The sequence below is a fragment of the Colossoma macropomum genome, unplaced genomic scaffold (genome assembly GCF_904425465.1).
Source record: "Colossoma macropomum unplaced genomic scaffold, Colossoma_macropomum, whole genome shotgun sequence".
In the NCBI taxonomy this organism is placed as follows: Eukaryota; Metazoa; Chordata; class Actinopteri; order Characiformes; family Serrasalmidae; genus Colossoma; species Colossoma macropomum.
Genome location: NW_023494807.1, coordinates 1,912,127 through 1,939,782, shown reverse-complemented (window position 1 = coordinate 1,939,782; position 27,656 = coordinate 1,912,127). Strand labels below are relative to the sequence as shown.

Sequence of the window (27,656 nt, the reverse complement as noted above, 5' to 3'; positions counted from 1 at the left end):
CAATGCCTCCTACGTTACAACAGCTACCCTGTAAAGCAAACATTCTCACCACAGCAGTGTTTCCACTAGCATGAAAGCTAAACTAGAGCTGTTTGAGCGCCATAACACCCTACACTAACAGACCGTTTCTACCGTAATTTAATGCTGCTAAAGTTGCCCAGAAGGAAGTGTGACTGTCTGTGAGACAGTGGTGACCGTCTCTGACTTGGATCTCTTAGCTGAGTGAGCCATCGAGATCTTTCAGTCGATATTGCCTGATAGGAGCCTCGGACATAACTGCATGCTACTGTTCTCGGTTTGGTTCATTTTCTGTGATGTATGGAAAGCTTTTCATTCCAAACTGTAGTTTTTAAACCATTCCAACAAAAATATAGACCTACATCACTCCCAATCATAATAGTAGTGAAGGAAACTGCAAGAAGAATGAAATCGACAATGCATTTAGCTTAATTTGCATCCATCATTGCCAGTAAACATGTTGTACGTCATTGTCGTACGATTGTTTTTCGTCCTGTCTCCCTTCAGCAGTGCCACAGGAAGTAGGCTATCCTTTGGTACGATGTGTTAAATATCAAACATTAATCACATATAATCATGTATCATGTTGTCTTATTACAGCTATGTAAATATCTGTTTTATGATGTAGATTAGATTCCATATGGGATGAGTCTAGTGCCAAATTGGTGCTGATGCTAGGCAGGTTAACCCATTGTATTTTGTATCTCCCAGCACTTAACTGGGTAAAGGTAACCCCCTCAGTAATTGGTCTGCTTGATCCTGCTGCTGGGTCTGGGCACCACCCAAAAATATCCAACCAAGAGCAGCTCTTTGGTCAGAACCTCATTATTGATGAAGGGCTAGAGGTTAGAATGGCTAACACAAACTGCATCAATAGGTGGGCTACAGTCTCTAGCCGTACACCAGAAATGTGGAGCTACTAGAGAGCGGTTAATGTTGACTCTGCTGGGTTGGCCTTATGAAACACTAGAGGGAGCTGTAAGAAATGTAAGAAAAACCTAGAAAAAAGGGAAAAACAATTGATTTTTAATTTTAGTCACAGCACACCCATTTGTGCAATTTACAAAAACCAACATTTTAGCAACAAATACTTTGTCATAGACCTTGGTTTTGTGTCATTTATGCAGAGTCTTCACAGTCAGGTCATTTTTTTGCTGGGAAGTTAAGCCATTCTAAGGTCATTTTACAACTTGCAGGCTAAATGAATGCCCGATAAGAGAATAGTTCAGCATGTAACAGGTAGAACTCATTATTTCCCCATTATGGAGCAGAAAGGCTGCAGCAAGCTTATCACAGCAGCCCAGGCAACAACAGCAGCACATTTAAATACTGCACCAAACTTAAATGTGTATTTCAGAAAATATCACACTTACAGTAGGGCTTTGGCTTATGCAGATTTACTTTTGAATAATGGACAGGGCCTCTTTTTTGTCCAAAATCCTGTGAAAAGTAATAATGTGAAGACAAAGCAATTAAAGCTTTGGCAGATGGCACACTGGAGGCTCTGAACAGCTGTATATCAATGAAATACACACTTTGTCGGTCACATATTTACAATCTTGTTTCTAAAAAAGTTCTGAGGCTGTGCAAAACATGAATAAAAACAGAATGATGTGAAAATAATTTAAACCCCACATTTAAATGAAAACAGTACAAAGACAACATACCAAATGTTGAAACTGAAAAGTTTTATTAATTTTTTTGAAAAATACGTTTTGAATTTGATGCTAGGAACATGTTTCAATAAAGTTGAGACAGGGGAATTTTTACCACTGTGTTTCATCACCTCTTCGGTAACACTTCCTATGCATGTGACCTTTGTAAGCATCTATAAACACATTTATAACATGTTATAATGTATTCATAAGGCATTATAAACATGGTTATAAATATTTATAAAAAACAATTACACTGAATTACACTTTATAGCCATATTTATTATACATTATGAATTGTTAATATAATGCATTATAAATAGTGTTAATAACATGTTATAATGTCAGGGCCAAAGAAGTCAGTCCCAGCTTGGAGAGCGTAAAGTAAAGACAAATACCAAGCTAACGGTGGAGTACATTACCTTTCCCACATTGGGTAAAACACTGATGGCAGCACTAGTTTAAACTCTGACATTTGAAGCCTGTAATGTGCTTTACTGTGTATGTTTTAGTGTTTCAGTAAATCCTTCAGTAAATACTTCAACTTGAAGCCTCACTCTGAACACTGGAGGAGGCTTTAGTACAGTACGCTTCACTTTACTTAGAGCGGACAAATACGACTTATGAGCTCTTATAATTTGTTATGAACAGTACTTATAATGTATTATGTTAACAATTCATAATACATAATAAACATGGCCATAACATATAATGCATTTTTATAAATATTTATAGCTATGTTTATAATGTCTTATGAATGCATTATAACATGTTATGAATGTGTTTATAGATGCTTACAAAGGTGACATTCATAGAAAGTGTTACCACCTCTTCTTATAACAACACTCTGTAAGCATTTGGGAACTGAGGAGACACTGCTGTAGTTTTGAAAATGAAATGTTTTCCCATTTTTGTTTGATACAGATTTTAGCTGCTGAACATTTCAGGGTCTCCTTTGCCATATTTTTCTTTTTATAACACACCAAATGTTTTCAGTGGTGACAGGTCTGGACTGCAGGTAGGCTATTTTAGCACCCGGACTCTTTTAATACAGAGCAATGCTGTTGTAATATGTGCAGAATGTGGTTTGGCATTGTCTTGCTGAAATAAGCAAGGCCTTCTCTGAAAAAGATTTGTCTGAATGGCAGCGTATGTTGCTCCAAAACCTCTATATATCATTCAGAATTAATGGTGCCTTCACAGATGCCCATGTGCACTGATGTGCCCCCATATCATCACAGATGCTGCCATTTGAACTGTGTGCTGATAATAAGCTGCGGGGTTCCTCTCTCCTTTAGCCTAGAGGACGTGATTCCCAAAAATAATTCCATATTTTGATTCAGCGGACTACAGGACACTTTTCCACTTCACCTCAGGCCATCTTAAATGAGCTTGGGCCCTGTTTCTATACGATTTCCTCTTTGCATCGTAGAGTATTACCTCGCATTTGTGGATGCAGTGACAAACTGCGTTCCTGAGCCCATGCAGTGGTTTCCACTACAGAATTGTGTCTGTTTTTAATGCAGTGCCGCCTGAGACCCAAAAGATCACGGCCAGCCAATATTGGTTTTCAGCCTTGTCCCTTGCTTATAGAGATTTCTCCAGATTCTCTCAATCTTTTAATGATTGTATGTACCATAGATGACAAAATCCTGAAGTTTTTGCTATTTTACATTCACAAAGTGGGGAACTCCTCGTTACTTCTGAAAGACTCAGCCTCTCTGGGATGCTGTTTATACCCAGTCAGGTTACTGACCTGTTGCCAGTCAACCTAATTAGTTTTGAGATGTTTTACCAGGTGTTTTTTTAAGCATTACACAACATGTTGCTGGCATCAAATTCAAAATGGGCATTTATTATAAAAATAAATAAATAATTAAAAATACATATTATTAACATTTGAGATGTTGTCTTTGTACTATGTTCAATTAAATTACAAAATTGTATTCTGTTTTTATTTACATTTTGCACACCAGCATTTTGGGAAAAAAGGTTTCTATGAAAGACTAACATACATTTTCTATAGCACTATAATATGAACAGATTCAGGTCCAGCAACTGAAAGTGCCACACCTTGTTCCTCTTTTGTTAACATCTTATAAAGTTATTAGATGCTAAATAGCTATTGACACATCCACAAATTAAGTTTTATAGATTTTAGCTTACAATAAATGTTGTAAGCTAAAATCTATATCTGTTTGAAGGGGTCACTGGTATTATATCCATAAGCATAAAGCTGTCGAGTAAACGTAGGGCACAACGCCACCAATTTGTCAATATTTCTTGGATGATTCAGTTGTTGAGATATAACCAAAGTCATTCAGAAGTGGTGCTTTGTAGAGAAACGTACCGAATGAGATTTCTTTTGGTTGTGGTGACAGAGATGATTGTTCACAATGTCATGCAAATATAGCCATTTTATTTACTAGTTTTCTTTGGGTACTATATCTACATTGACTCTTATTTACGCTCTTAAACTTACAATTTAAACTGATGTAGGTAAAATTAGCAGAAGTTTTGCTCAAAGACTCTTACTGGTGTAGCATAGTGTGTTCAAAATTTAATATAATTGTTAGCATGAGACCTTGGCTGTTTCCCAAGTATAAGTCTCTCTCTCTCTCTCTCTCTCTCTCTCTCTCTCATTAGATACAAAGCCTTTGCTCCCTCATTCCTGAGGCCTAGTCCAATATTAATTGTCAGATTTAGCAGCTTGGCAGCGCCAGTGGCGGAGATGAGACAGATGTTTTCAATTATAGCCTGTTGTAATCGCCCTGCTGCGGCTGTGGCAGTGTTGCTAGCTGGCTTTTTGCTGATTTTGGGCCAGGCGTGCCCGACTTTCACACTGCTATGCGCCTCCTCCAGTGTTTTTGACAGGGTGATTAATCAACACTATACAGGAGGATTACCTCTGCTATGCTACAGCGCTGGAGATACAGTAGAGAGTTCTGTTCATCCACAGCTAATGATCCAGCCACATAATGAAGCTCTTGTCTACCTCTCTAACGATGCACGAGTGGTGGGATTAGAGGTCTGTCTAAATGGCATGCCACTGTTTCCCACCCAGCCAATAGGCGATATTCACACTGGCTTTTTGTGTGGGTGGGAGTATACACAAAATAAATTGCTGTATGGACTTTTAAATTTAAAAGGCCTGAGTGAATTTTCTACTTTTTTTTAATTAAAGGGTTAAAAGTGGCATGTAAACACTGTTAAAGCTTCAAAAACTACCATTTGTTCCCACTACATACAGTCCTTATGTGGAAACTAAGCTGCAAAACTCACCGTTTTTGTGATGTCATCAGAAACCTTTGATGTCTATCTATATCTGCAATTTAGCCCTTCCCATTCACACTGAAGTTATACGGAGCGTTTCCATCTAAACTGCCTTATGAACAAGGCACAAAACACGGCAGCCAATCAGAGGTCATCTAATTATGTCAATCACAATAACAAAATGTTTTTGGTATATAGACACAAAAATATAGAGCATAATTCCTTTATTTATACCACACAATGTAATTTAATTAGTGTAGAGTCAGCATATACAGACTTTGTTATATCAATATGAAAAGCATTTGTAATTAATGTAGACATATTTTCAGTTTGTAAGTCAAAAACCTACTTTTTTGATTGTAGGTATGAAGGTGCATAATCAGTTTTTAGATATAAATCCATCAGTTCCTTAAAATCACCTCCCCTGCTGTAAGCTTAGTGAAGGGTGTTGATGCTTATGAATATAGATGTGAGTGTGAGCATCTGCCAATAGCAAACCTTCAGCAAAGTCTTGATCAAGATAAACAGGGAAAGTTAGATTAGCCGATATTACTAATAAAAAAGATGTTGTGCCCATATGACCACCAATGATGCACCATTAATCATATTTTTATTGTCATTGCAATATAAGTTGTAAATGGCTGCGATAAAAGAGTCAACTATATTGTGTGCAGGGCGACAGTGATGTAATTAGAGCTGTGGTGTGCTCTCCTGAGCCTGGGCTCAAACCCTACTGTAGATTGAGTGACTTATCCACTCTGTTATAAAGCCAATTACAAAGCATGTAAAATGCACTGTCACAACAAACTTGCATCACTATGAGGAGCAATGAGACACAGCACTGTGGTGTCTGATCCACTCATACCAGCACAGCACACACTAACACACCACCACCACGTCAGTGTTACACTGTGTTACACATCAAAGTATGCAGAGAAACAGATGGACTACAGTCTGTAATTGTAGAACTACACAGTGCACCTATATAGTAAGTGGAGCTGATAAAATGGACAATAAGCATAGAAACAAGTAAGGTGGTCATAATGTTATGCCTGATCGCTGTATACTTTACTGTTTTTGTAGGTTTATATAGATAATTATAACTGTTGTGCAAAAGATTTAGGTGCCTGAGAAAATTATATTTAAACTAAAATTAGAATAAATACAGATAACTTTAATGTAATAGGTAGTGATTTTATCAATTTTAGTGTGCCAAATCACTCCTCATGGCTGCCCAGTATTATTTGTAGATATCATCCAATGCCTGGTTTAGCTAATCAATACTTCGTTGTGTTAAATCAGCTGTGCTGGTGATGGAATTTATCGAGTCCAATGTCTGAGGTCGTCCAAATGAAAAAAAAAAAATTAAATTATTTTTACTTTGCACTATGCACAATGGTAAATGGTGCTATTGTAATGCTTTTCTTTGCTTTTGCTTGAAGGACAGGTTATTTACACAGAAAAAATCAGGGTATGTAGTTGTTGCCCACCCAATCAGTTTATCGCTCATCATTGCAATTCCAATAAAGCAACCTCAGCCTACTGTGGATAAAATACATCGCTTGACAGAAGAATTGTTTACTGTGAATAAAAATAGAATAAAAAAAATTAGCAGTTAATCAGTGCTGTATTTTGTCATTTTGTATTTTGTAGCTATTATATAATAAGCCACTTAAAGCCATGCATTACAGTGGTGTGAAGTGGAGCCAATAAGCAGTGGCTTATTGCTTTGTTATTACATTTTTGCTTTCAAAATTATCTCAAGGAATATAAATCAGTTGTGTAGCGTTTCAGTTTCCCTGGGGAAATCTTCGTTTGTCACTGAGATCCAAAGGCCCGTTAAGGAGCTCAGTGTGTGTATTTAGAGGAAATCCTCCCCATAACATGACCTCACACACTTGGAAAATTAGTTGTGAGGACAATGCCTGGATTTTCTCCACTTTCCAGAACTGTTTTCCAGGAAAGGAAAGCGATAAGAAGTGGAGGAAAGCATTTTTCCACCAAAACACACACATGCCTACATGCTTATATACATAGACGTTTATCTTATATCTTAAGTGCAGGATGTAAAGGATGACTTTAACGTCACCTTTACAGGAAGTGTGCAGATGGCGAAGAGCAGAACTGTAGCATTGTGTCCACAATTGCTCTGCATATGATGTCATATGGCCGTGTGAAAATCTTTTAGCAATAACACATGATAAATTAATCACATTAAAACTAAACTGATATGAATAAAGAGACTTATGGTTTAAATTCTTCTTAACAAATAACAATAAATAAACTGCCGTTATAAAAAAGAGATGAAAAACAATGTTAGGTTTCAAAATGTATCATATTGTTTCCAGTGTAGGAAAGTTTAGTGTAAAATTAAAGTAATTTCTTTATTTTTTCCCAGCAATTTATAATATATGTGTATGTATTTCTAATTTAGAACTCAGATGTGCTCTATTGTGCGCTCACAGCTGTCTGTGGACCCTCATTACGCAGTACAGCATCTAAAAATATACACTACATGGCCAAAAGTAAACCTTATTATTGAGTTCAGGTGTTCATGCACATAGTCATGCAGTCTCCATAGACAAACACTGGCAGTAGAGAAAGAAAACTAGCACTTTCCCATCACATGGTATTGCAGTCCATCACATGTTAGCACTAAGATAAATGTGCTGTCTTCACGGCATGCTGAGCCCGTTCCTTCGGCAATTGGGTTATTATTGGTGGCGTCTTTCTCTCTGTCAGCGATGATGTCTGAAGGAGTGAGAACAGCGCATTAGTGAACATAATCACACATTTAGTCATGATCATCAGGCCAACAGCTGCTCAGGCATCAGTTATCTATGACCTCGCTGCAAGTTCCAGCGGTGGCTTTCTGTTCTGTCCAGATGTTTGGCCACTGACGTCTCAAGCCATCTTTTCCATGGGTCTGTGAAAACACAGAAACCCCCCGCCATCCGGCCAATGAGCAGTGATAAGAATGGCCTGGTGTAACAGTGAGTTATTTATACTGCTGTGCAGATGTTACACATACATTTTCACACTGCCTTAAAATAAGAATGTGAGAAAAACAGATGATTCATGCAGAAGACGCCCTGAATAACTAACTATGCAGAAAGGAGATCCAGTTTTGGGGTTTTGAGTGTAGATCTCTGCTTACACAATGATTCACTGAAGATTCTTTTGGGAATGTTTTAGTGCAACATTAAAGTTTACATTTCACAATATGATTCAAATATGTTAGAACATGATTCAATGCATCATACATTTTCACACTTCATCACAATTCGACTTGATTGGAATTCTTTAGGAAACTAATCAATTTCTTCTAAAATTTAGGACATTCTTTAGAAAATGATTCCGTGCATGATAAATTTTAAGATTTCACCGTGATTCAAAATAATAACAATTCTTTTCAAGATAGTTACAATTCTTTGCGAAACAAATTGATGTATCTTGAAAATTCTGATTTCACAATGATTGTTTATGTACAATTCTGATTTAGTGCCTTATAAAATTCTAATTTCACAATGATTCAATTTGATTATATTTCTAGAAAGTGATCAAGTTATAATATGTTATGATTCTTAAGGAAATGATTCAGCGCATTAGAAATTTCACAGGGATTCAGTTCGATCATTATGAAACAAAAGTCGATTTGACTACAATTTAGGAAAAGATTCAGCGCATCATGAAATTTCAAATTGCACCACAATTCAGAATTTCTTTTAAACATACTACTGAATCTTGTGTAATACACAAATTTGACTGAGGGTGCTGTTTACACAGCCAAAATTGATCACATACTTTGGTGAATAGTATTATAATTCATTTTATTTAACATTTGTTCACAATGTTTTTCACCACACCTTTTTCCACTGACCACCGGTTGCTGAGTTAAAAACAATGGTCGCAATGGTCAACTGTGGAGGGCCTACTTTTCAGGCAGAATATATCGCAAATATTAAAACACATATTTGATACAATGTACTGGGAATTCTGGGAGAGCACGCCGTTTGCGTCTGTCGCTGTAGCTGAGTGAAACTGAAACAGCAATAATGGGAATGGGAGCATAAACCTCTCAAGAAAGCACACTGACTGAAAAAAGCCCAGTTGTTATCCTTGAAATTGAACATCACTGCTTCGTACTAACAGACTCTTTTTAACTGAAACTTTGAGTTGACGCCTTCACAGAAAGGCTTACACTTACAGTGGACTGGGGCAGATCTAGCAGGACAGGTAAAGGTGGCATCCTATGATGGTGCCACATTTAAAGTCACTTAGCGCTTCAGTGCGACCCTTTCTTCTGTCAATGTCTATCAATGGAGATGGCATGGCTATATGCTTGATTTTATACACCTGACAGCCAGGAGTGTGGCTGAAACACCCGAACACAATAATTAGGAGGGGTGTCCTAATACTTTTGGCCACATAGTGTACTGAAAAACTGAGTTAACAGGGTAAAGCATAGGATTCTTTACATGTTTGTTATGAGCTTAAAATGTCTTTATTTAAACTACAGCTGACATCAAAATCGAACATAAAGCTTGGCGCTAACATATTATGCAAGAAGCATTGTCTTAGCACTAGTATCAAAAACAATTAACAACAGCACAACAACTTTTAAACATTCTGGTAATTAAGATTATTCACATTTTTATTTATCCCCATGTTTCTATTGTGTTATTTAGCATTTAACGCATATAGACAGTTTCCAAACATTACAAAATCAATGCAGTTGAATCACCATCTTCAGACTGACCATCATGTGTTATAGCATGTTTACACTGATAGTTTGGTGGGAGCGTATCCGCAGTGTGATTTTACCTCTTTTCGGCCTGTCTCGATTTAGACAGCTAGAGAGGAACTTGCTTCCTCAATTGCTCTATCTAAAGCCTATTTCCTCTCATTGCTCCAAATCTGGCTGCTGGGTCACTCTGAGCTCAGGTCAGAGACTAGCAGAGGGCCACTGCAAGATAAAAACATGAGCTTGTAGCTCCATGTACTCAGTTCCATGTACTTAGGGTCTAATTTTGTTGGGTTTGGTCTTCTCTGAGCATATTTTTAATTCATTATATTAGTAGATGTTTGTGTAAAGTAATCTGCTTGTTTCTCAGTTTCACTTTTAGCCATTTAAAAATATCTCCTCATTCCTTTGTTTGTAGGGTTTGATTTCATTCAGTTCTGTTGGTTTAGCTCCTGGACTTTTTTTTGGCTGTGGGTGCCCACAGCCAAAAACAAGGGCAGGCCTCCTCTACACAGCCTCTGACTGGCAGCTGCAAGCTGACCTGGACAAGCAGCTTAAATTCCCACAACATATTGTAGTAACATCATTTCGGCCAGAAATGATAGTCACCTCTGAAGTGACAAAACAACTGATCATGCTGGAACTCACAGTGCCCTGGGAACAGCGTATTGAGGAAGCAAATGAGAGGAAAAGTACCAGGAGCTGGTGGAAAAGTGCAAGGACAGAGGCTGGAAGGCATACTACGAGCCTGTAGAGGTGGGCTGTAGAGGCTTTGCAGGACGCTCACTCTATAAAGTCCTCAACCAACTGGGCATGACAGGGGTGTCAAAGAGGAGGGCCATTCAATCTGCGAGCGAAGCCGCAGAGAAAGCCACCAGGTAGCTTTGGATCGAGAGGGCTGATTCGTGGGCAGTTGCTGCTGGGACGCAAGTCGGGGCCTGATCAACCCTGGCTGGGTCGCCTGGGCGAGGGTGTCTGATGTTGAGAGACCCGAAACACCCGAGGATCCCAGGATACATCACTGATGATGCGTCCCAGCGCATCTAGAAGATGTATCTTGCACGTTTTCAGAGATCCCAAAATGGGAAGAATGGTCTAAGAAACTTTTGATCCTCTGCTGATAGAAGAAGTTCCACTATAGTCTTATAGGGAAGCACTTCAGGATTTTTTGGACGTCATACTTTTTTACCCTGTTAGCTTTGCTCCAAGCTAGTAGACAGACGCCATGGCATGCTAGAGATTCGTTCTCAGTCATGTGTTAAACTCTGTCATGTACGAAGATAAAGGCTGTAAAGACACACTAAACCATCATAAAAACACACTACAATACATACGGTCTCATATCTTATATCAAGGTGGGCCTGAGCATGTAGCTCTATTGTAGAAAATGCCTTCTAAAAACTGCTAAAAAGAGGCTTAAAGAATTCAGATCTCATCAAATCATCAAGCATAATCACATAACTGCAGATTAACCGTCTGCCCCCAGAACGTACCCACTGAACTTAAAGGAATAGGGGAGAGCAGGGCACAACCTAACACATTTTAGTTTTTCCAAAATAATATTAAAAATATTGAAGCTGGAATGATCATTTTTTTTTTTATACAAACAACATAAACATCTTTGATACAAACGAGCACTTGAACGTTGTTTCTTGCATCTACCGTTCAGGTACAATTCCACGGAAAATGACGGGAAGTGCGGTGTTACAGTTTAGCCCATTGGGTGGATTAACTATAACAGACACAGGGTCAGTTTACCACATGAATTAGTGCAAACAAAGTTAATTCAATATTATTATATGTTGTAAGAAACAAATATATTTTCCAATCATACTGCATTATATATTATGTATCTATAAAAGAGATAGACAGATCAATTAATAGATACACACACATCAAATTATATATGAAAACTGATATGAGACTGTGTGTCAAATAATGACAGATTTATTTTTTGTCCAGTGTTGGACAGCAAATACAAAACTAAAATATGGGATATTGTTTCTGAATAACGACAGCTTTACCAGCTGTTAATGTCAGTTTCATTAATATACTTAATTAAAACCAAAATACATCTGAAAGATATAATAAAGTAGAAGGAATCCCTGTTTTCAGATATTTTCTCTTTTTCATTTTAAAATCTTTCTAAAATATGGAGCAAAAAGACAAAATGTACTTTATTTGTCTTTGTTTACTGAAGCTGTCTTAGCTGTAAAGCCATGTAAGAGCTAACCCGCAGTACGGAGCCTGTACTTAAGCCTAGCTAGCATTTGCTGTGAGATTGTCAGCTGCTTCAATACGATGCTACGTTGTCAGCAACAAGATGATTAAAGTACTTTGTACAGCTACTTTGGGGTGTATTATGAGGTAATTATGAGGTAATTTTGAATATTTTTTCTGTTAGCTGGTGAACATGGAAGGAACTCAGACGGCTAATATTACCGCTAGTTAGCCGAATATCTTACTGCAGCCGTCTATCTGTTGTGACTGTCTTCAAATCATCGTTACAAAGAAGAAACAAAGCTAAAAATTAAAGTTAACAAAGTAGCAACTTGGCTATCTGGATACTTTACCTCGGTTTGTCATCATTCCTCTGGCTGAAAAAGTAAAAACGGCCCATTTTTGCTGATAAAGGTAGAATCTTCTTTATGGTTTTGTTAGATATCCTAGGTGAGATACAGCTCATTAGTATTTACAGCTCAGTGGCTAGGCTAGCGTCAAAATTAGCTGAGCACTCCACATATTCTCAAGGGTTATATGGTGCGTAATGCATTCTGGGTAATGTAGTGAGGGAAATTAATGACTGAAAAAATACTGATGATATGAAATCACACATTCTGTCAATGCTGCACTACATAATACTGCATTAAACCACCAAAGCATTAAACTGTAGTTTTAGGCCGGAATGCTTGACGCTTCACTTTTCAGTCCACGAAAGCTTAGGAGGAACATAATGCTAACACTGAAACTATCCTGCCCATTTTAGCGACGAGTAAAGAAAAGTATTTTTAAGCCTTTCTGCAAGAAGCAAATAGTGCCAGGGCTTCTAATGTGATAGTTTAATTGTTGCGCATACCGGTGAGACTCCTAACTCCTGATGAAAAACTACCACAGACAGAGCACACAGTGGTATTTACGCTAACAAGCAGACAGTCCGACTCCTACTGCTAAACACTCTGTTGTGAGAAACTAAGTAAAGCCGATTATAGCTGACCTCTCTTTCGGATCGCAGAGCAGAACGCTGTAGATTACCGCTGTTGTCCTTTAGGGACACGCTCTCATATCTAGAGTGTCTCAGGAGAGCTTTTATATGCCTGGCTCACTGTATCTCAAACTGCATCATAGTAGTTCCTTGTGCTGAGGGCTTGTTGAATCAAACAGCACACAAAAAATAAACCTCTGAAAGTTTTATAAGTGCTTTCATTGTTATATGAAAAACATTTTGCTTGTTTTTACACCATTTAAAACCATTTTGATTCTGTCAAAAAATGAACTTGGCCAAATGTCTTACTGCAGCCGTCTAACTGTTGTAACTGTCTTCAAATCATCATTACAATTAAGAAACAAAGTTAGCAAAGTAGCTATCTGGCTATCTGGATCTGGTACAGCTACTTTGGGGTGTATTATGAGGTAATTATGAAGTAATTTTGAATATTTTTCCATTAGTTGGTGAACATCACCAAATCAGACGGCTAACATTACCGCTAGTTAGCCGAATATCTTACTGCAGTCATCTAACTGTTGTAACTGTCTTCAAATCATCATTACAATTAAGAAACAAAGTTAGCAAAGTAGCTATCTGGCAATCTGGATCTGGTACAGCTACTTTTGGGGTGTATTATGAGGTAATTATGAGGTAATTTTGAATATTTTTCCAAATCAGACGGCTAACATTACGGCTAGTTAGCCGAATATCTTACTGCAGCCGTCTAACTGTTGTAACTGTCTTCAAATCATCATCACAATGAAGAAACAAAGCTAAAAACTAAAGTTAGCAAAGTAGCTACCTGGCTATCTGAATACTTTCATTCCTCTGGCTGAAAAAGTAAAAACTGTCCATTTTTTTGCTGATAAAGATAGAATGACTGTCTTCTTTACGGTTTTGTTTGATAACCTAGGTGAGATACAGCTCATTTGTGTTTACAGCTCAGTGGCTAGGCTGGCGTCAAAATTAGCTGAGCCAAAACAGAGAAAACTGTATTTCCTGTAGTTTCTTAAACCTAATTCATTATTTGTTGAAAGCTTGATTTTAATATGCATTTTTTTTCCTTTTTAAGACATAGATGAGGCTAAGCACCATTATATTAGCGCTGTTGACGTTGTGACCCCTGGTTCCTATCACCCCCTACTGTAAAGAAATCGCTGCCTGACAGAATTCTGCAGAAATTTTGAAAAAATGGTGAAGTTCCCCTTTAAGACTATGATGATATGTTTGGCACGCCATGTAGGATTTATAAAATGATGTTTAGCTTTAATGCAACAGTCAGAGCATATAATTAGCTGCTCGGCCAAATGGTTTGTCAAGACCTCATAACAGGAGGCCATCAGCTCAAGCCCTATAGAAAAACATGCTGCGTTCCACACACACTTTGAAATGTTCTTAATATTCGTGGATTAATGGAAAGCTTCATATGGACGGCTTTGCAGTTGCGTTCTTTAGGTTATTTCCTGACACCTCAGAGCATGTGTGGATGTAATTAGCAGTCAGGCCAGGCCAAAGTGATTACATCGTCTTTTTCAGGTAAATAGTCTCAGACAATTATGGTAGCATAATATGTACACAGCTCTGTGCAAAGGTTTTGGGTTATTCTCCATTTGGAGTGGGAATTACGGTGGTTTCTTTCATCCCAAAACTACATACATACATCATCTAAACCGCTTATCCTTCTGGGTCGCAGTGGGGTGCTGGAGCCTATCCCAGCTGTCATTGGGCAGAAGGCAGGATACACCCTGGACAGGTCGCCAGTCCATCGCAGGGCACACACACTCACACCTAGGGGCAATTTAGCATGTCCAATCAGCCTGACTGCATGTTTTTGGGCTGTGGGAGGAAACCGGAGTAAACCCACACAGACACGGGGAGAACATGCAAACTCCACACAGAAATGACCCTAGCCACCCGGCCAGGCCATTCTTGCTGTGAGGCGACAGCGCTACCCACTGCGCCACTGTGCTGCCCATCCCAAAACTAAATAATCTTAATTTGCCTAATCTCCTATGGTCATATAAGCAAAAAGGAGAGCTTAATTCCAAACATATTTTACAGTCACTGGTGTTATATGAATATGGTGCAACACCAGTGACTGTGACACCAGTGACATTCTGGTTAAAACTGAGCACTTTGTAAACTGGCTGACTCATTTGTGGTCAGGTGAAAAATCAGTAATAAAAATTATATATGGCATTTCTTTGACTAAATTTTATTGGCCCAGCCATTAAAGCAAATTACACCGGTGACGCATAGAAGTTAAACTTAAATTTGACATTTTTTCAACACATCAGTGTTTATTTCCCGAGTTGAATACACTGGAAAAATAAAACATAAAATACTAAATAAACTAAATAACTTTACAAAGGCCACATTTAATGTTTTATTTATTTCTCTGATATGATAAATCCAGCAAGTAAAAAATTAGTTGCATTAAAATGTGCAGAAGTGTGTTCTGTGTTAAGGATGTGTACTTATTTTCACTACATCAGCAAAACATGTAAAGGAACTGGGGCACCCAGATATTGTATATACAGCTGTGTACAATGCAGGAGTTATAAAATACCTAAAATTAAAGGGGGAAAATGTTAGCTTTGTTGTCATTTTATTTTTTTTTTCTGTTTTTATCGGTGTGCTGTGATGGCAAGCTTGCAGTTTGATATAAAGTTTATTTTCTTTTGTTTTTTTAATGCATTGATTTCTGGCTATTATGGCCTACGTAGCAGAATCTAACATCAGCAGGGATCGCTTGTTTGCTCTTCAGGAAGGGCTTATTAGTGTCAAACAAATGTGTTTGCATTCAAACTCTCCCCTTATGACTACTGAAGTTCACTACTGAGACAATTTTTCAGCACTGAAAAAATTTATATTGATTCAAGTGTGTACATCGCTTTCATATGAATATTAAACGACATTCATTGTCTTTCACTTACTTACTTTTTAGCAATAAGTAGTGTTGATGTAGAGTGTTATGTTCTACCGATGCATTATATCAACACTCCTTTTGCTTCAGTGCAGGGAGTATGACTCAGAGACTTTTGCTAAAGAGCTGTGGCTGTATTTATTGCTTTTTATGCAGAGTAACGATTTGTCAATACAGAACATCATGCAGTGCACAAGCAGTTTATGAGAGATAAACGGTCTGCCTGTCGCTGGGCCCCTTAATTGCTCCATTGGCCAGCAGCTGGCTGACCCTTTAGATGGTCATTACTGTGTCTGTGTTGCTTATCATACTAATTAATTGCGGGTCTTGAACCGAAGACAGCTGGCCTGGTGCGTGTCCCTGTCTAAACTTTCTTCCTGTGCCTGTTTTTCTTTATTATTTCGATCACAGAGCCGGTGAAAGGCAAGCAGAGGCCCTGCTCTGCTGAGGATGTGGACAGCCTAGACAGTAGGCAGGGCAGTAGGGACGAAAGCGACCACCTGGACCCCTGGTCTCCTCGCACGGTGCCCCGCAGACACACGGTAGCTATGCAGCCACACAACGTTGAGCGCAGGAGGGAGGCCTTTCTGGAGCACCTGAAGCAGAAGTACCCCCACCACGCGTCCACCATCATGGGCCACCAGGAAAGGCTTCGAGAACATGTAAGCATTAAATGAGTGTTTTTAACTGCATAAATGGCTTAATATTCAGTTATTAATATGAACACTTATTATTCAGTTATCTTAACTCTCTATTGCATGATGTTGCCTCAGGGCAACAAACTCTTTTTCCTCACTTTACAATAACGTTATACATATTTAAAGACAACGATAGGATTAACAATCAAGGGAAGAGTTTGAGTAAGTCAAACATTCATTATCAGTTTTCTTTGTTATGGCAATTTGCAGAAATATGTTTGTTGTCTAGAAGCAACACTGCAGGACAGAGGAGTGGATTTAGCCAGTTACAAGTCAGGTCTCACCACTTCGGGGAACACAGGTCAATATCAGTTCTCCCCATTGTCGCACAATGTTGCCTCAAGGCAACATACTCCAAAAGGACCTCTGCACACATAATGTTTTTGAATTTAATAATCGAGGATCATTTTATGACATAAGGTAGAACTGAACCTGAGAACTGTCTGGGCGTGGCCTGAGTATTCTAATGAGCACACGTTATTGATATCTCTCAATCTAAGACTCCTAGGCTGCTAAGCCACTGAAGCAGAACTAAACACAACAGCACTAGTGGGGAGCAATGAGTGAAACAGGCAGGTTGTGCTGTACTAGCCTGCTGTGTTCATGGCTCACTGCAGACATAATCCAGCTTTTTTTTTTCATATGTTGATGTCTTGAGGAAGATAAGGTTCTTATTTACTTTGTGGCTGGACGTGCATCCAGGTAATACTGGTATGGCGGGATGAATAAACAAACAAATAAAAGAATGATGGACAAACCAGCGGACGGATGATGGAAGTTCGGAAAATTTGTCCTACACATCGGGGGTCCTACCATGTGCATGTCATTAGTACAGGGGTTTCTTTAGTAAAGAAAATGGTTCTATATGGAACCATGAACACTCAAAGAACCCTTTGCATGATTAAAGGGTTCTTTGCATAGTGAATGGGTTCTTCAGACTGATGGAGAATGTGCTGTAGATGATTCTATATAGACCCTTTTTGAAAATGGTTCTTCTATGGTTACTATGTCAAGCTTGTAACAATAGAAGAACCTGTTTTGGTGCGACACATAGAATATTTTCTGAAAGGTTCTGTATAGAACTGTATACAACACATTCTCTGTTGACGTGAAGAACCATTTCACCATGCACAGAACCATTTCAGCACACAAATTATCCTTTGAGTGTTCATGGTCCTATACAGAACCATTGTTTTTACTAAAGAACCCTTGAAAAACCATCTTTTTAAACAGTGTAGCAGTAGCTAAAAGATTGCATGTATTCAGCCTCACCAACATAGTTTAGCATTCAGACACGGTTATCATTGTAAAGGGATCATAAAGGGACCTTTTAAAAAAAGGTTCTATGTAGAACCGTCTACAGCACATTCACGCACAATTTCCATCAATCTGAAGAACGTTTAATGATGCAAAGAACCATTTAAACAAAGCAAAGGGTTCTTTAATTGTTAATGGTTCCACAAAGAACCATTTTCTTTACTAAAGAACCCTTGAAGGATCTTTTTTAAGAGTGCAGTAACTTAATGTTTCATTTTATTATGTTTATTATGTCAAGATAATATTACTACTTACCCCCTGATAAGGTGAGTTAGGCTATCAAAATATTCTAATTATTCTTTATTGCTGATATCATTTTCTGATAAGGAGATTGAAGCTATCAAATTATCCTACTAATGCATTTCAGTGCTGGTAGCATTTTCTGATAGGCTATCAAAATGTCCTACCTACAGGTTTACATATGGAGCCACATATAAATCTGCACTATGAAGGAACATTTCAACAAACACTGGCAGACAGATGAGCTAGCTTGATAGCCTATGCTAGGTTAGCTTTCGCTTGGTTATTAGCCTTTGCTTGGTAATGACAGAGATTTTGAATAAATATTCCCTTAATCAGTAATCAGATGGATTAGATGCTGTAATCAATAACCAAATAGGAAGTATTGCCTAACAGAGAATATTAATTCTTTCACAAAGGGTCGGCCTTAGTCTGTCTGCATAGGCGATTCTAGACCCTGGAAAGCCTCTGGGTTCACAGAGAGGCCTGTGTGTACCTACTGACCCAGTGAAGAGAGGGGCAGGTTGACCTTGAAAGGTAGAGCAGGCTGGTAGAAACCTGTTGAAGCCAGTTTTGAGGAGTGAGCTCATCATGCGATGGCCAAACTGATGGACGAAGAGATGCACCTATTAGAGAATGAGCTAATATCAGAATCTGAGAAATAAGGCGGGGGGATGTCACATTACCCCACATAAATGGTATAAACTGTTGTTTGGAACACTGCATTTGCGCAGTTGGGGTCTCTCGAGACCCTGTGCCACCTGATGCTGAAACAAAGAAGAAGCCTTTTTCTCCCTTCCACAAGAACTCAGTGGCTGAAGTCTTTTATTCTACATTATTTTTGATTGAATAGCCTTTTTATTTTTGTTTATTTTATTTTTGTTTATTTTTGTAAGTGATTAAGACAATAATTAGAACAAAACCACAGCACAGATTTTAAAAACCATCATATGTTGGGGCTTTGGGCAAGGAAGAAAATAGCTCTTGGTCCCAACAGTAACTTAAAAAGAGAGAAAGACCACAGGAAACACTGTTTTGTTAAAGCTGTGTGGGCAGGAGGAGCCCCCCGATCACCCAGCGATTGGTGATGGTACTGCTAATGTAACCGCTACCCAGGATTAGGACCACCCAGTTTACAGTTTACAGCAAAGGAAGAGAATAGGGCAAAATGCATTGGCCATTTATTGGCCTTTGGAAACTTAATCACAAGATGTACTTTGTACTTGGAGTGGCCATTAGTCTAGTTGTAGAGAGGTGAGCCAGCAACTGGAAGGTCAGGGGTTCAAATCCCAAGACTGACTGGGTACACCTGGTTGTGCCCTTAAGGAAGGTATTTAGCAGCTGTGCTGATTCCAGACTGGCCATAGTTTGGCAGGACAATGACTAATTTGTCTTATAGGATCAATAAAGTAAATATATGAATATCACCATGAAGCTTTAACATGTTATTTTAGACCAAAAGGATCTAAAAAGAGAAGAATAGAGCCTAACAAACTTCACTTCTTATGCTGGTTGATGCTGGAGGTACTAAGAAGCTCCTTTATTTCACTGGAGCTACAGCACATTGACTGGAGTGAATAGAGCCACACGTTTACATTAACAGGTCTTTTCTAAAAGAGCTAATGCTTGATTAATGGCATTCACATGCTCTTGTGGTGCTACTGTGTGCTGCGAAGCGGCATTAACGGTTTCTTCCTGACGGACTGCTGGAAATGACATTTTTATAGCTATTCATTTCCACTTGACATTTCCAGTGCCTCCTTCTTGCTTGGATAACCTTGAGTGCTACACATGCTCGGAATTGGTTGTTCCATTGCAACCAATACAAAACTCATTTCAGCTCTTTTGTGTTTCTGGTTGCATGTTTGTGGCCGTGTGTTCAGCTCATATGTAAAAGATTCTGTTTTGGTTGGTGAGGTTAAGGTTAGGGTTTGGTTGTTAGCAACAGCGCATACATAATTACCAAAAAGTCATCTAAGATTCACTGGAATCATTTCAAAGTTCTGTAGAACTTGGCACGCATTAAAGGGGAAATCCACCCATTGTGTTTAATCTGCACAATTCAATCGCTGACATGTAACCAAAGCCATTGCGTGGTTTGATGTGAAATGGTTTATTGTAGAGAAACTCTGATTTCTTTACTGTGGTGGTGATAGGAACCAGGGGTCAAGGCATCTACAATGCAAATATAGCCATTTTATTTACTATCCAAAATGTCCAGTCAACCTACACATCTATTGAGTTTTTATCTGCAGTGTTGATGATAGTAAAATAGCAGTAAATCTCTACTTGACGTAGCTTTCAGGGACATTAAACTATTTCGGACGTCTGGTTCCTATCACCACCACTGTGAACAGTTCTGAATCGGTAAGTTTCTCTAGAACAGAGCGTTTCACACCAAACCACTCTGAATGACTTTCAAAAAATGGGTGGATTTCCCCTTTAAATACGACCAACATCAGATTTCTGCTATCGCTCTTAAAAAAAGATGCCGCTTCAAGGGTTAAGGGCATGATTAAAGAGTTCTTTAGATTGATAGAGAGTGTGCTGTAAATGGTTCTATATAGAACCTTTTTGAAAACCATTAAATCATGCAAATGGTTCTTTGAGTATTCATGGTTCTATATAGAACCATTTCCTTGACTAAAGAACCCACCTTTTATAAGAGTGTACATCAAGAAAATAGGCCTGTTGTATTTTTTAAAACAAGTAACACTTATTAAATCTCAGTGTAATGACGGCCTCTCGCCAGAAGACGGCGCGCTGTTACAGTTAAGAAACAACAGTTTGAACGCTTTTTATTCTGCTGTTCTCAATGAAACAAAGATAAATTATAAGAATATCTAATTTAATAGAGTAAAACAATCAGATGTCAGCGGCTGCTCTTTTAATAGCACTTAAGCACTGGTGAGCAAACCTGCTTAAGATGCTAAACACTGACTGCATGTAAGAAATAATTTATTTAAAAATTATATATTTTGTTTGTAAATTAACTTTCTGAGTTAATCAGACCTAAACCTCAATTTCACTGTTTTTCACAGCCACTTCTGCCGAAGCAATATTAGTCATTTAGCCCGAATATTAACAGATTAAACTGCAATGTAAACGCGAAAAACATAGCTCTGCTAACTCAATCCAGATCAGAAAGCCCTAAAGCCGCGTTCGCTTAAGGGAAGGTAGCCTTAGTGGAATGAAAACGCGTTAATAGTAAGCAAATCAAAGGCTCCGCCTCTATGCAAATTGCTGGAGTCAGGAGCCAATAGGAAATAAATATGTTTTACCCAACAAGATCGTGTCAACAAAACAAAAAACTCGGCGCATTTCACTGAAACACCGCAGCTCACTTAGTTTCTCTCAGTTATACACGTTTGTTGAGCAACATTAATGATTCAAAATTAAATAAAACGATTTAAAACAACAGCAGTGCGGTTACAGTTCCACAGTTGTCAATGACAACAGCTGCAACAGAAACCGCGAGAAGCTGAATCGACTCAAAAATGCCGTTTGACTGAACGAAACCATCCAAAAAAGTCCCCTTAACTTAAACCACCGGAGTGATATGTGGGACATATTCAGTTTTATGTGCGACTGACTTCATTTAGAAATTATATATTTACTTTATTGACTATTCGTAACACTCTTGGTATCGTTCCAATAGAGTTGTAAATATTTTATTAATTTTGTGTTCACGCATTTTCTGTTTAATCGCATTCTTCACTAATACCGTCCAGGCTTTTTTCTTTCTTCTCCTTTTTTTTCTTTTCTTTTTTTCACGTCTATCATCCAAGTTTACAGAATGAAAATAAATGTTAAAAAAAAACCAAAAAAAACTGATAAGCAGACTGAACGCGAGACCGAGCAGGTTTTACAGGTGAGTGTTTTAACCTGGGCGTTTCGGCTCGATGGACCGAGGCGCGTGACGTCACGGGCTCAGTTTGCACGAGAATCTGCCCGAACAGCGCACACACGGTCCGGAATGAGCTCGGAGTAGAGCTGCGGGTCTCGCTCTCAGGTACTGGTCAGCGCTTTTTTTAGCCTTTTGAAAACGTCTGTATGGAAACGAAGCCGATCCTTCCAGGTCTCAGTGACACCGCGCGGGGAGGGAGGAAGTTTTTAAAAGTGTGCGAAGGCGAAGCTGCTGTTTAATGATGATCTAATGCGTGGAAGTTGAATGGAGTTTAGGTTTTATACAGTGACTGCCTGACTTTAACCCTCTCTGAATGATTTTGGTTTAATGCTGCGCTGCATGAAGTCTCTGAATCAATAAGCTCATCTTTTAGCTCTGGGCGGTGCTGCCCGGCGAAGGAGTTGCGTAAACTTTGATGTGAAGTTGAACGCGTAGATTTATATTAAGTAAAACGTTTGGCTCACATGTGTATCAGTGTGTTAGTGTTCGCTTGGCTGACGGAGATGGATTTGCTTATTATAAATAACCTCGTGTTACTGAACTTCCAGTTTATCTGATCTATCATATCGTCTATGATCGTTTTCCTGCGGAATGCTGCAGTTTACCTTCTATTATCAGTGTCAGCAGGCAGAAGACGGATTGTCCTGATAGCAGCTGTACTCGCTCTCATCACTCATTACACTCGGAGTTATGAGCTCAGTGAAGACTTTTCTATGGTTTCTATTCAGACTGCAGGTTTTCAAAGGAGAGGTTGACGGACAAATCTAATTACGAGGCTTCTGTAGTTAAAAAAAAAGGCAAATATAGCTAAAAATGAATGGCACAAAATCTTTTAGTGCTGGTTTGTGCTGCTCTGTGTTGGTGTAGTGCTGGCACGTGCTGTTTATGTTAGTCAGTACAGGTTTAGGGCTGGTCCATGCTGGTTTATGATGGTCCATGTTGGTCTAGTGGTGGTTCATGCTGGTTTAGTGCTGGTGTATGCTGGTACATGATGGTTTAGGGCTGGCCCAGATTAGTTTAATGCTGGTTTTGTGCTGGTTTATGCTGGCCAGTGCTGGGCCATGCTGGTTTAGTGCTGGTGTATACTGGTATATGATGGTTTAGGGCTGGCCCAGATTAGTTTAGTGCTGGTTTTGTGGTTAGTTTAATGCTGGTTTTGCTGGTTTATGCTGGCCAGTGCTGGCCAATGCTGGTTTAGTGTTTGGCCCATGCTGGTTTATTGCTGGTTTATATTGGTTTAATGCTGGTCCATACTGGTTTATGCTAGTGCATGAGGATTTAGTGCTGGCCCAGCCTGGTTTAATGCTGTTTTAGGGGTTTATGCTGACCAGTGCTGGTCTGTGCTGGTTTAGTACTGGTCTGTGCTGATTTATGCTGGTGTAGTGCTGGTCCATGCTGGATTGTGTTGATCTCTGTTGGCTTAGTGCTGATCCATATTGGTTTAGTGCTGGTCTGTGCTGATTTAGTGTTGGTCCATGCTGCTTTATGCAAGTCAGTGCTAGTGCATACTGATATATGCTGGTCAGCACTGGTTTAGTGCTGGTCCATGCTGGATTATGCTGATTTCTGTTGGTTTATTGTTGGTCCATGTAGGTTTAATGTTATTTTAGTGCTGATCTGTGTTGGTTTATGCTGGCCAGTGCTGGTCTGTGCTGGTTCAGTGTCGGTTCATGCTGATTTAGTACTAGTCAGTGCTGGTCCATGCTGGATTATGCTGATTTCTATACGTTTAGTGCTGGTCTTTGTTGGTTTAGTGGTGGTTTATGCTGGTCTATTGCTGATCTATGCTGCTTTATGCTGGTCAGTGCTGGTTTAGTGCATGCCCCTGCTGGTTTAGTGTTGGTCCATGCTGTTGTATACTGGTCAATGCTGGTTTAGTGCTGGTCTATGCTGGTTTATGCTAGTCCATGCTGCTTATGCATGCCAGTGCTAACCCATACTGATCTATGCTGGTCAGTGCTGGGTCTGGGCTGTATGCTGGTTTATGCTGGTCAGTGCTGGTTTATGTCAACAAGAGAAATGGGTGAGGAGTTCTGATGATCATTTCTGTAAGCCAATCTTCAACTTTGTGAAGAGTAAGGAGGTTCTCTCAAAATGTAGGCCTCCTGCCAAGACACAGTGGTGTATTCGACAAGAATATCAGCACACTCCCACTCCCTTAGACCCCATGGTGCCGGTCCATTTTCTCATGTGCAATTGCTTACAGGGAGCTCTGAGCGATATTAGTGCCCACCCGTCCCGTGGGAGTGTAGCCCCACATATTTTCCAGTATTCTCCAGAGCCAGCGGGACGTGGCTGGGGAGGCATGATTTATTCTAGCCTGCCCGAGCTTTTCAAAGGTCTGGCATTAGCCCAGCACAGATGAGCCATGGTCTTCTGGCCATTCCTCTATCCGCGATTAGAGAGTGCAGCGAACCGTACAAACTGCTGCCCAGAAGCCCGCTGCTTTTCTTTTAAAGCACTCGCCTGACCAAACATATTACACGTAGTCTAATGATGAGTGAAAGCCAGTAGCAACCAATTACCATGATCTGATTAGCTTAATGCTAATCGATGACCACTTGCTTAGAGTTGTTATAAGCAATGTTTTAGCATTTGTGGTCTACATGTGTTTTAACTTTGCGATGCCTTTACATTCTTATAATAATGAGTGTCTGAATGCTAATCTATGTTGGTGAGGCTGAATACACGCAACTACTGCTACACTCCTGAAAAAAGAGGGTTCTTCAAAGGGGTTCATTAGTAAGACGGTGGTTCTGTATAGGACCATGACCACTCAAAGAATAATTTGTGTGCTTAAATGGTTCTTGGCATGCTGAAAAGGTTCTTCAGGTTGACAAAAAATGTGTTGCATATGGTTTCTATATAGAACCTTTTAGATAGTAATCTATGCAGTATGTTTCTAAATAGAACCCTTTTAAGCTTAGAACCCTATACAACATATTCTATCAATCTGAAGAACCATTTCATCATGCAGGGAACATTTTAAGCATGCAGATGGTTAATTTTTGTTGTTCATCGTTCCACACAGAACCGTTATCTAGAGTGTAGTTACTCAGAGTTAGCCCTGCAGAAATTCTTTCAGCTAACATGAAGTGCAGCTGTTAAGTGTTGACTTGAAATTTGAAAAATGCTAGTTTACCCAGTTTGCTTTTCTCCCTCATGTGGCTCTCCTGCATAGAAAGTGGTGTTAGGTTGCAGGACCTGTTGCCCAATCCTTTGTTTTGTTAGGCGCTACAGGAGAGGACATTTATGCATGCAGTGAACTGAACCATCTGTCATGCGTTATAAATCTCGGCAAGGTTTGATGTGAAGTTTAGCCTGGCTAAGACAATCAAGGCTATTATTCCCTTCTGTGGTGTGTTGTAACGCATGAGTGGCGAGGTAACCCATACTGCGCCAGCACCTGCACAGAGATAGCATCTAGCACAGTTAGCACCTTCCGCCTCTAGGAGTCTCCAGCTCGCTCTTCTTTCAGTCTCTGCCCACAGCTGGCGGGGAAAGATAATGATGAGAGTATTATTTTGGTTTTAGGCAATACTTGTACACATTATGCACGTAAACTCGATGTCAGAATGATACAATACCACAGTGTTTCTTAATTACACACTTTCTTGCTACACCGCGTTTAGATGAGGAAATGTTTGTGCATACATCAAAGTTATGCAGTGTTTCAGCATGTTGGAACCGTAACAGATTTTTGGTGTCTGGGTACGTTGATAGGCAATAATGTTACAGCCATAATAGATAGGTGTCAGATTGGTGTTTTCTGGAACGTTTATTTTCTTGACAAGTGTTTTATTGCCTTATTGTTGAGATTGTAACGCTGCCCAGAAACCACCTCAGTGTCCTCCAAGGCAGTGCATCTGCACACTTTGGATGAAATATTGCCTTAAAGCTGTAATCCTCTGTTACACACACCCACACACACACACACACTTGTTTTCACTTGTTTTTTTTTACACAATGTCAGTACATGGGATCATACATGTGCCTCATATATATATATATATATATATATATATGTATATATATATATATATATATATATATATATATATATATATAATATAAATATGTAATAATAATGACATGTACCATACATCATATAAAGTGCTGTGAAAGAGTATTTGCCCCGACTCAATTTCTTCTATGTTTGCTACTTTGTCACATTTAAATGATTCAGATCATTCAGGTTATTTTAATATGAGATAAAGACAACACGAGAAAACATAAATGCAGCTTTTAAACGATTTCAAACGGACTCAGCCACTCCAAAACCTTAATTTTGTTTCTTTTGAGCCACTCAGAGGTGGACTTGCTTGTGGGCTTCAGATCATTGTCCTGCTGCATAACCCAACTGCGCTTCAGGTCACAAACTGATGGGTGGACATTCTCCTTCAGGAATTTTTGATAGAGAGCAGAATTCATGGTTCCATCAATTATGACACGTTGTCCAAGTCCTGCAGAAGCAAAGCATCCATAGACCATCACACTACCACCACCATGTTTCATTGTTGGTATGCAGTGTTAGTTCGTGTTCATGCCACATGTAACGGGACCCATGTCTTCCAAAAAGTTCCCTTTCACTCCTCAGGCCACAGAATATTGTCCCAAAACTCATGGGGGTCATCTAGATGTTTTTTGGCAAAGGCGAGATGAACCTTTGTGTTCTTTTTGGTCAGCAGTGGTTTGTGCCTTGCAACTCTCCTCTATGGAGGCCATTTTTGCCGTTGTCTTTCTCATTGTGGAATCATGTACACTGACCTTAACTGAGACAGGCGAGGTCTGCGGTACTATAGATGTTCATCTGGGTTCTTTGGTGGCCAACTGTATGAGTCGTCAATGCACTCTTGGTGAACTTTTGGTAGGCCAGCCACTCCTGGGAAAGTTCACCCCTGTTCCAAGTTTTCTCCATTTGTGGGTATTGGTGCTCACTGTGGTTCACTGGAGCCCCAGAGCCTTAGCTTTGGCTTTGTAACCCTTTCCAGACTGTGAATCTCTTTAAAACGTGGCATCATGTGCTGCTTTTTGAGACCTTCTAGCCTGCTTCACATTGCCAGACAGCTTCTATTTAAGTGATGTTTAGATTTAACAGGTCTGGCAGTAATCATGCCTGGGTGTGGATAGTGAAACTGAACTCAATAGTCAGTGGAATTTGTTTAAGGGGTTGATTTAGTAGCTAAGGGGGCAGTTGCTTTTTCACATTGGGCCAGGTAGGCCTGAACAGCATTTTCCATAAGAAATGAAATCATAATTTTAAAATAGCATTTTGTGTTTTCTTGGGTTATCTTTGTCTAATATTAAGAGCAGTTTGATGATCTGAAACAAGTGAGACAAATATGCAAAAATATAAGAAATTTGGAAGGGGCACTGTGTGTATATACATGACCTAGTATATAGTACTTATATGTAATAATAGTATAGTTATATATATATATATATTATATTATATATATATATATATATATATATATATATACAGCAGTAAATGCCATCAAAAATACCATATATCATTAGAATAAATACAAATCAGCACATTATTTGAATTTAACATTTCACATACTGTGCTGCACTGGACCCAATTAAACAGGGCTAGTTCTGCTGTCTTTGTGTAATTAAACATGCAGTTGAGAAGTGCTGATGATTTGCCTGTATATCTGGACATATTGT

The 27,656-nt window shown here is 39.1% G+C and overlaps 1 protein-coding gene across 1 annotated transcript in view; it reads left to right on the top strand.

The window, feature by feature from the left end:
• Nucleotides 1–27,656, top strand: part of si:ch211-207d6.2 (sickle tail protein homolog) — a 144,422-nt gene that overhangs the window by 48,289 nt on the left and 68,477 nt on the right. Inside the window, exon 2 of the mRNA XM_036555875.1 lies at nt 16,233–16,483. Within this exon, the coding sequence (XP_036411768.1) occupies nt 16,233–16,483 (251 nt within the window). The remainder of the gene's footprint in view (nt 1–16,232; nt 16,484–27,656) is intronic.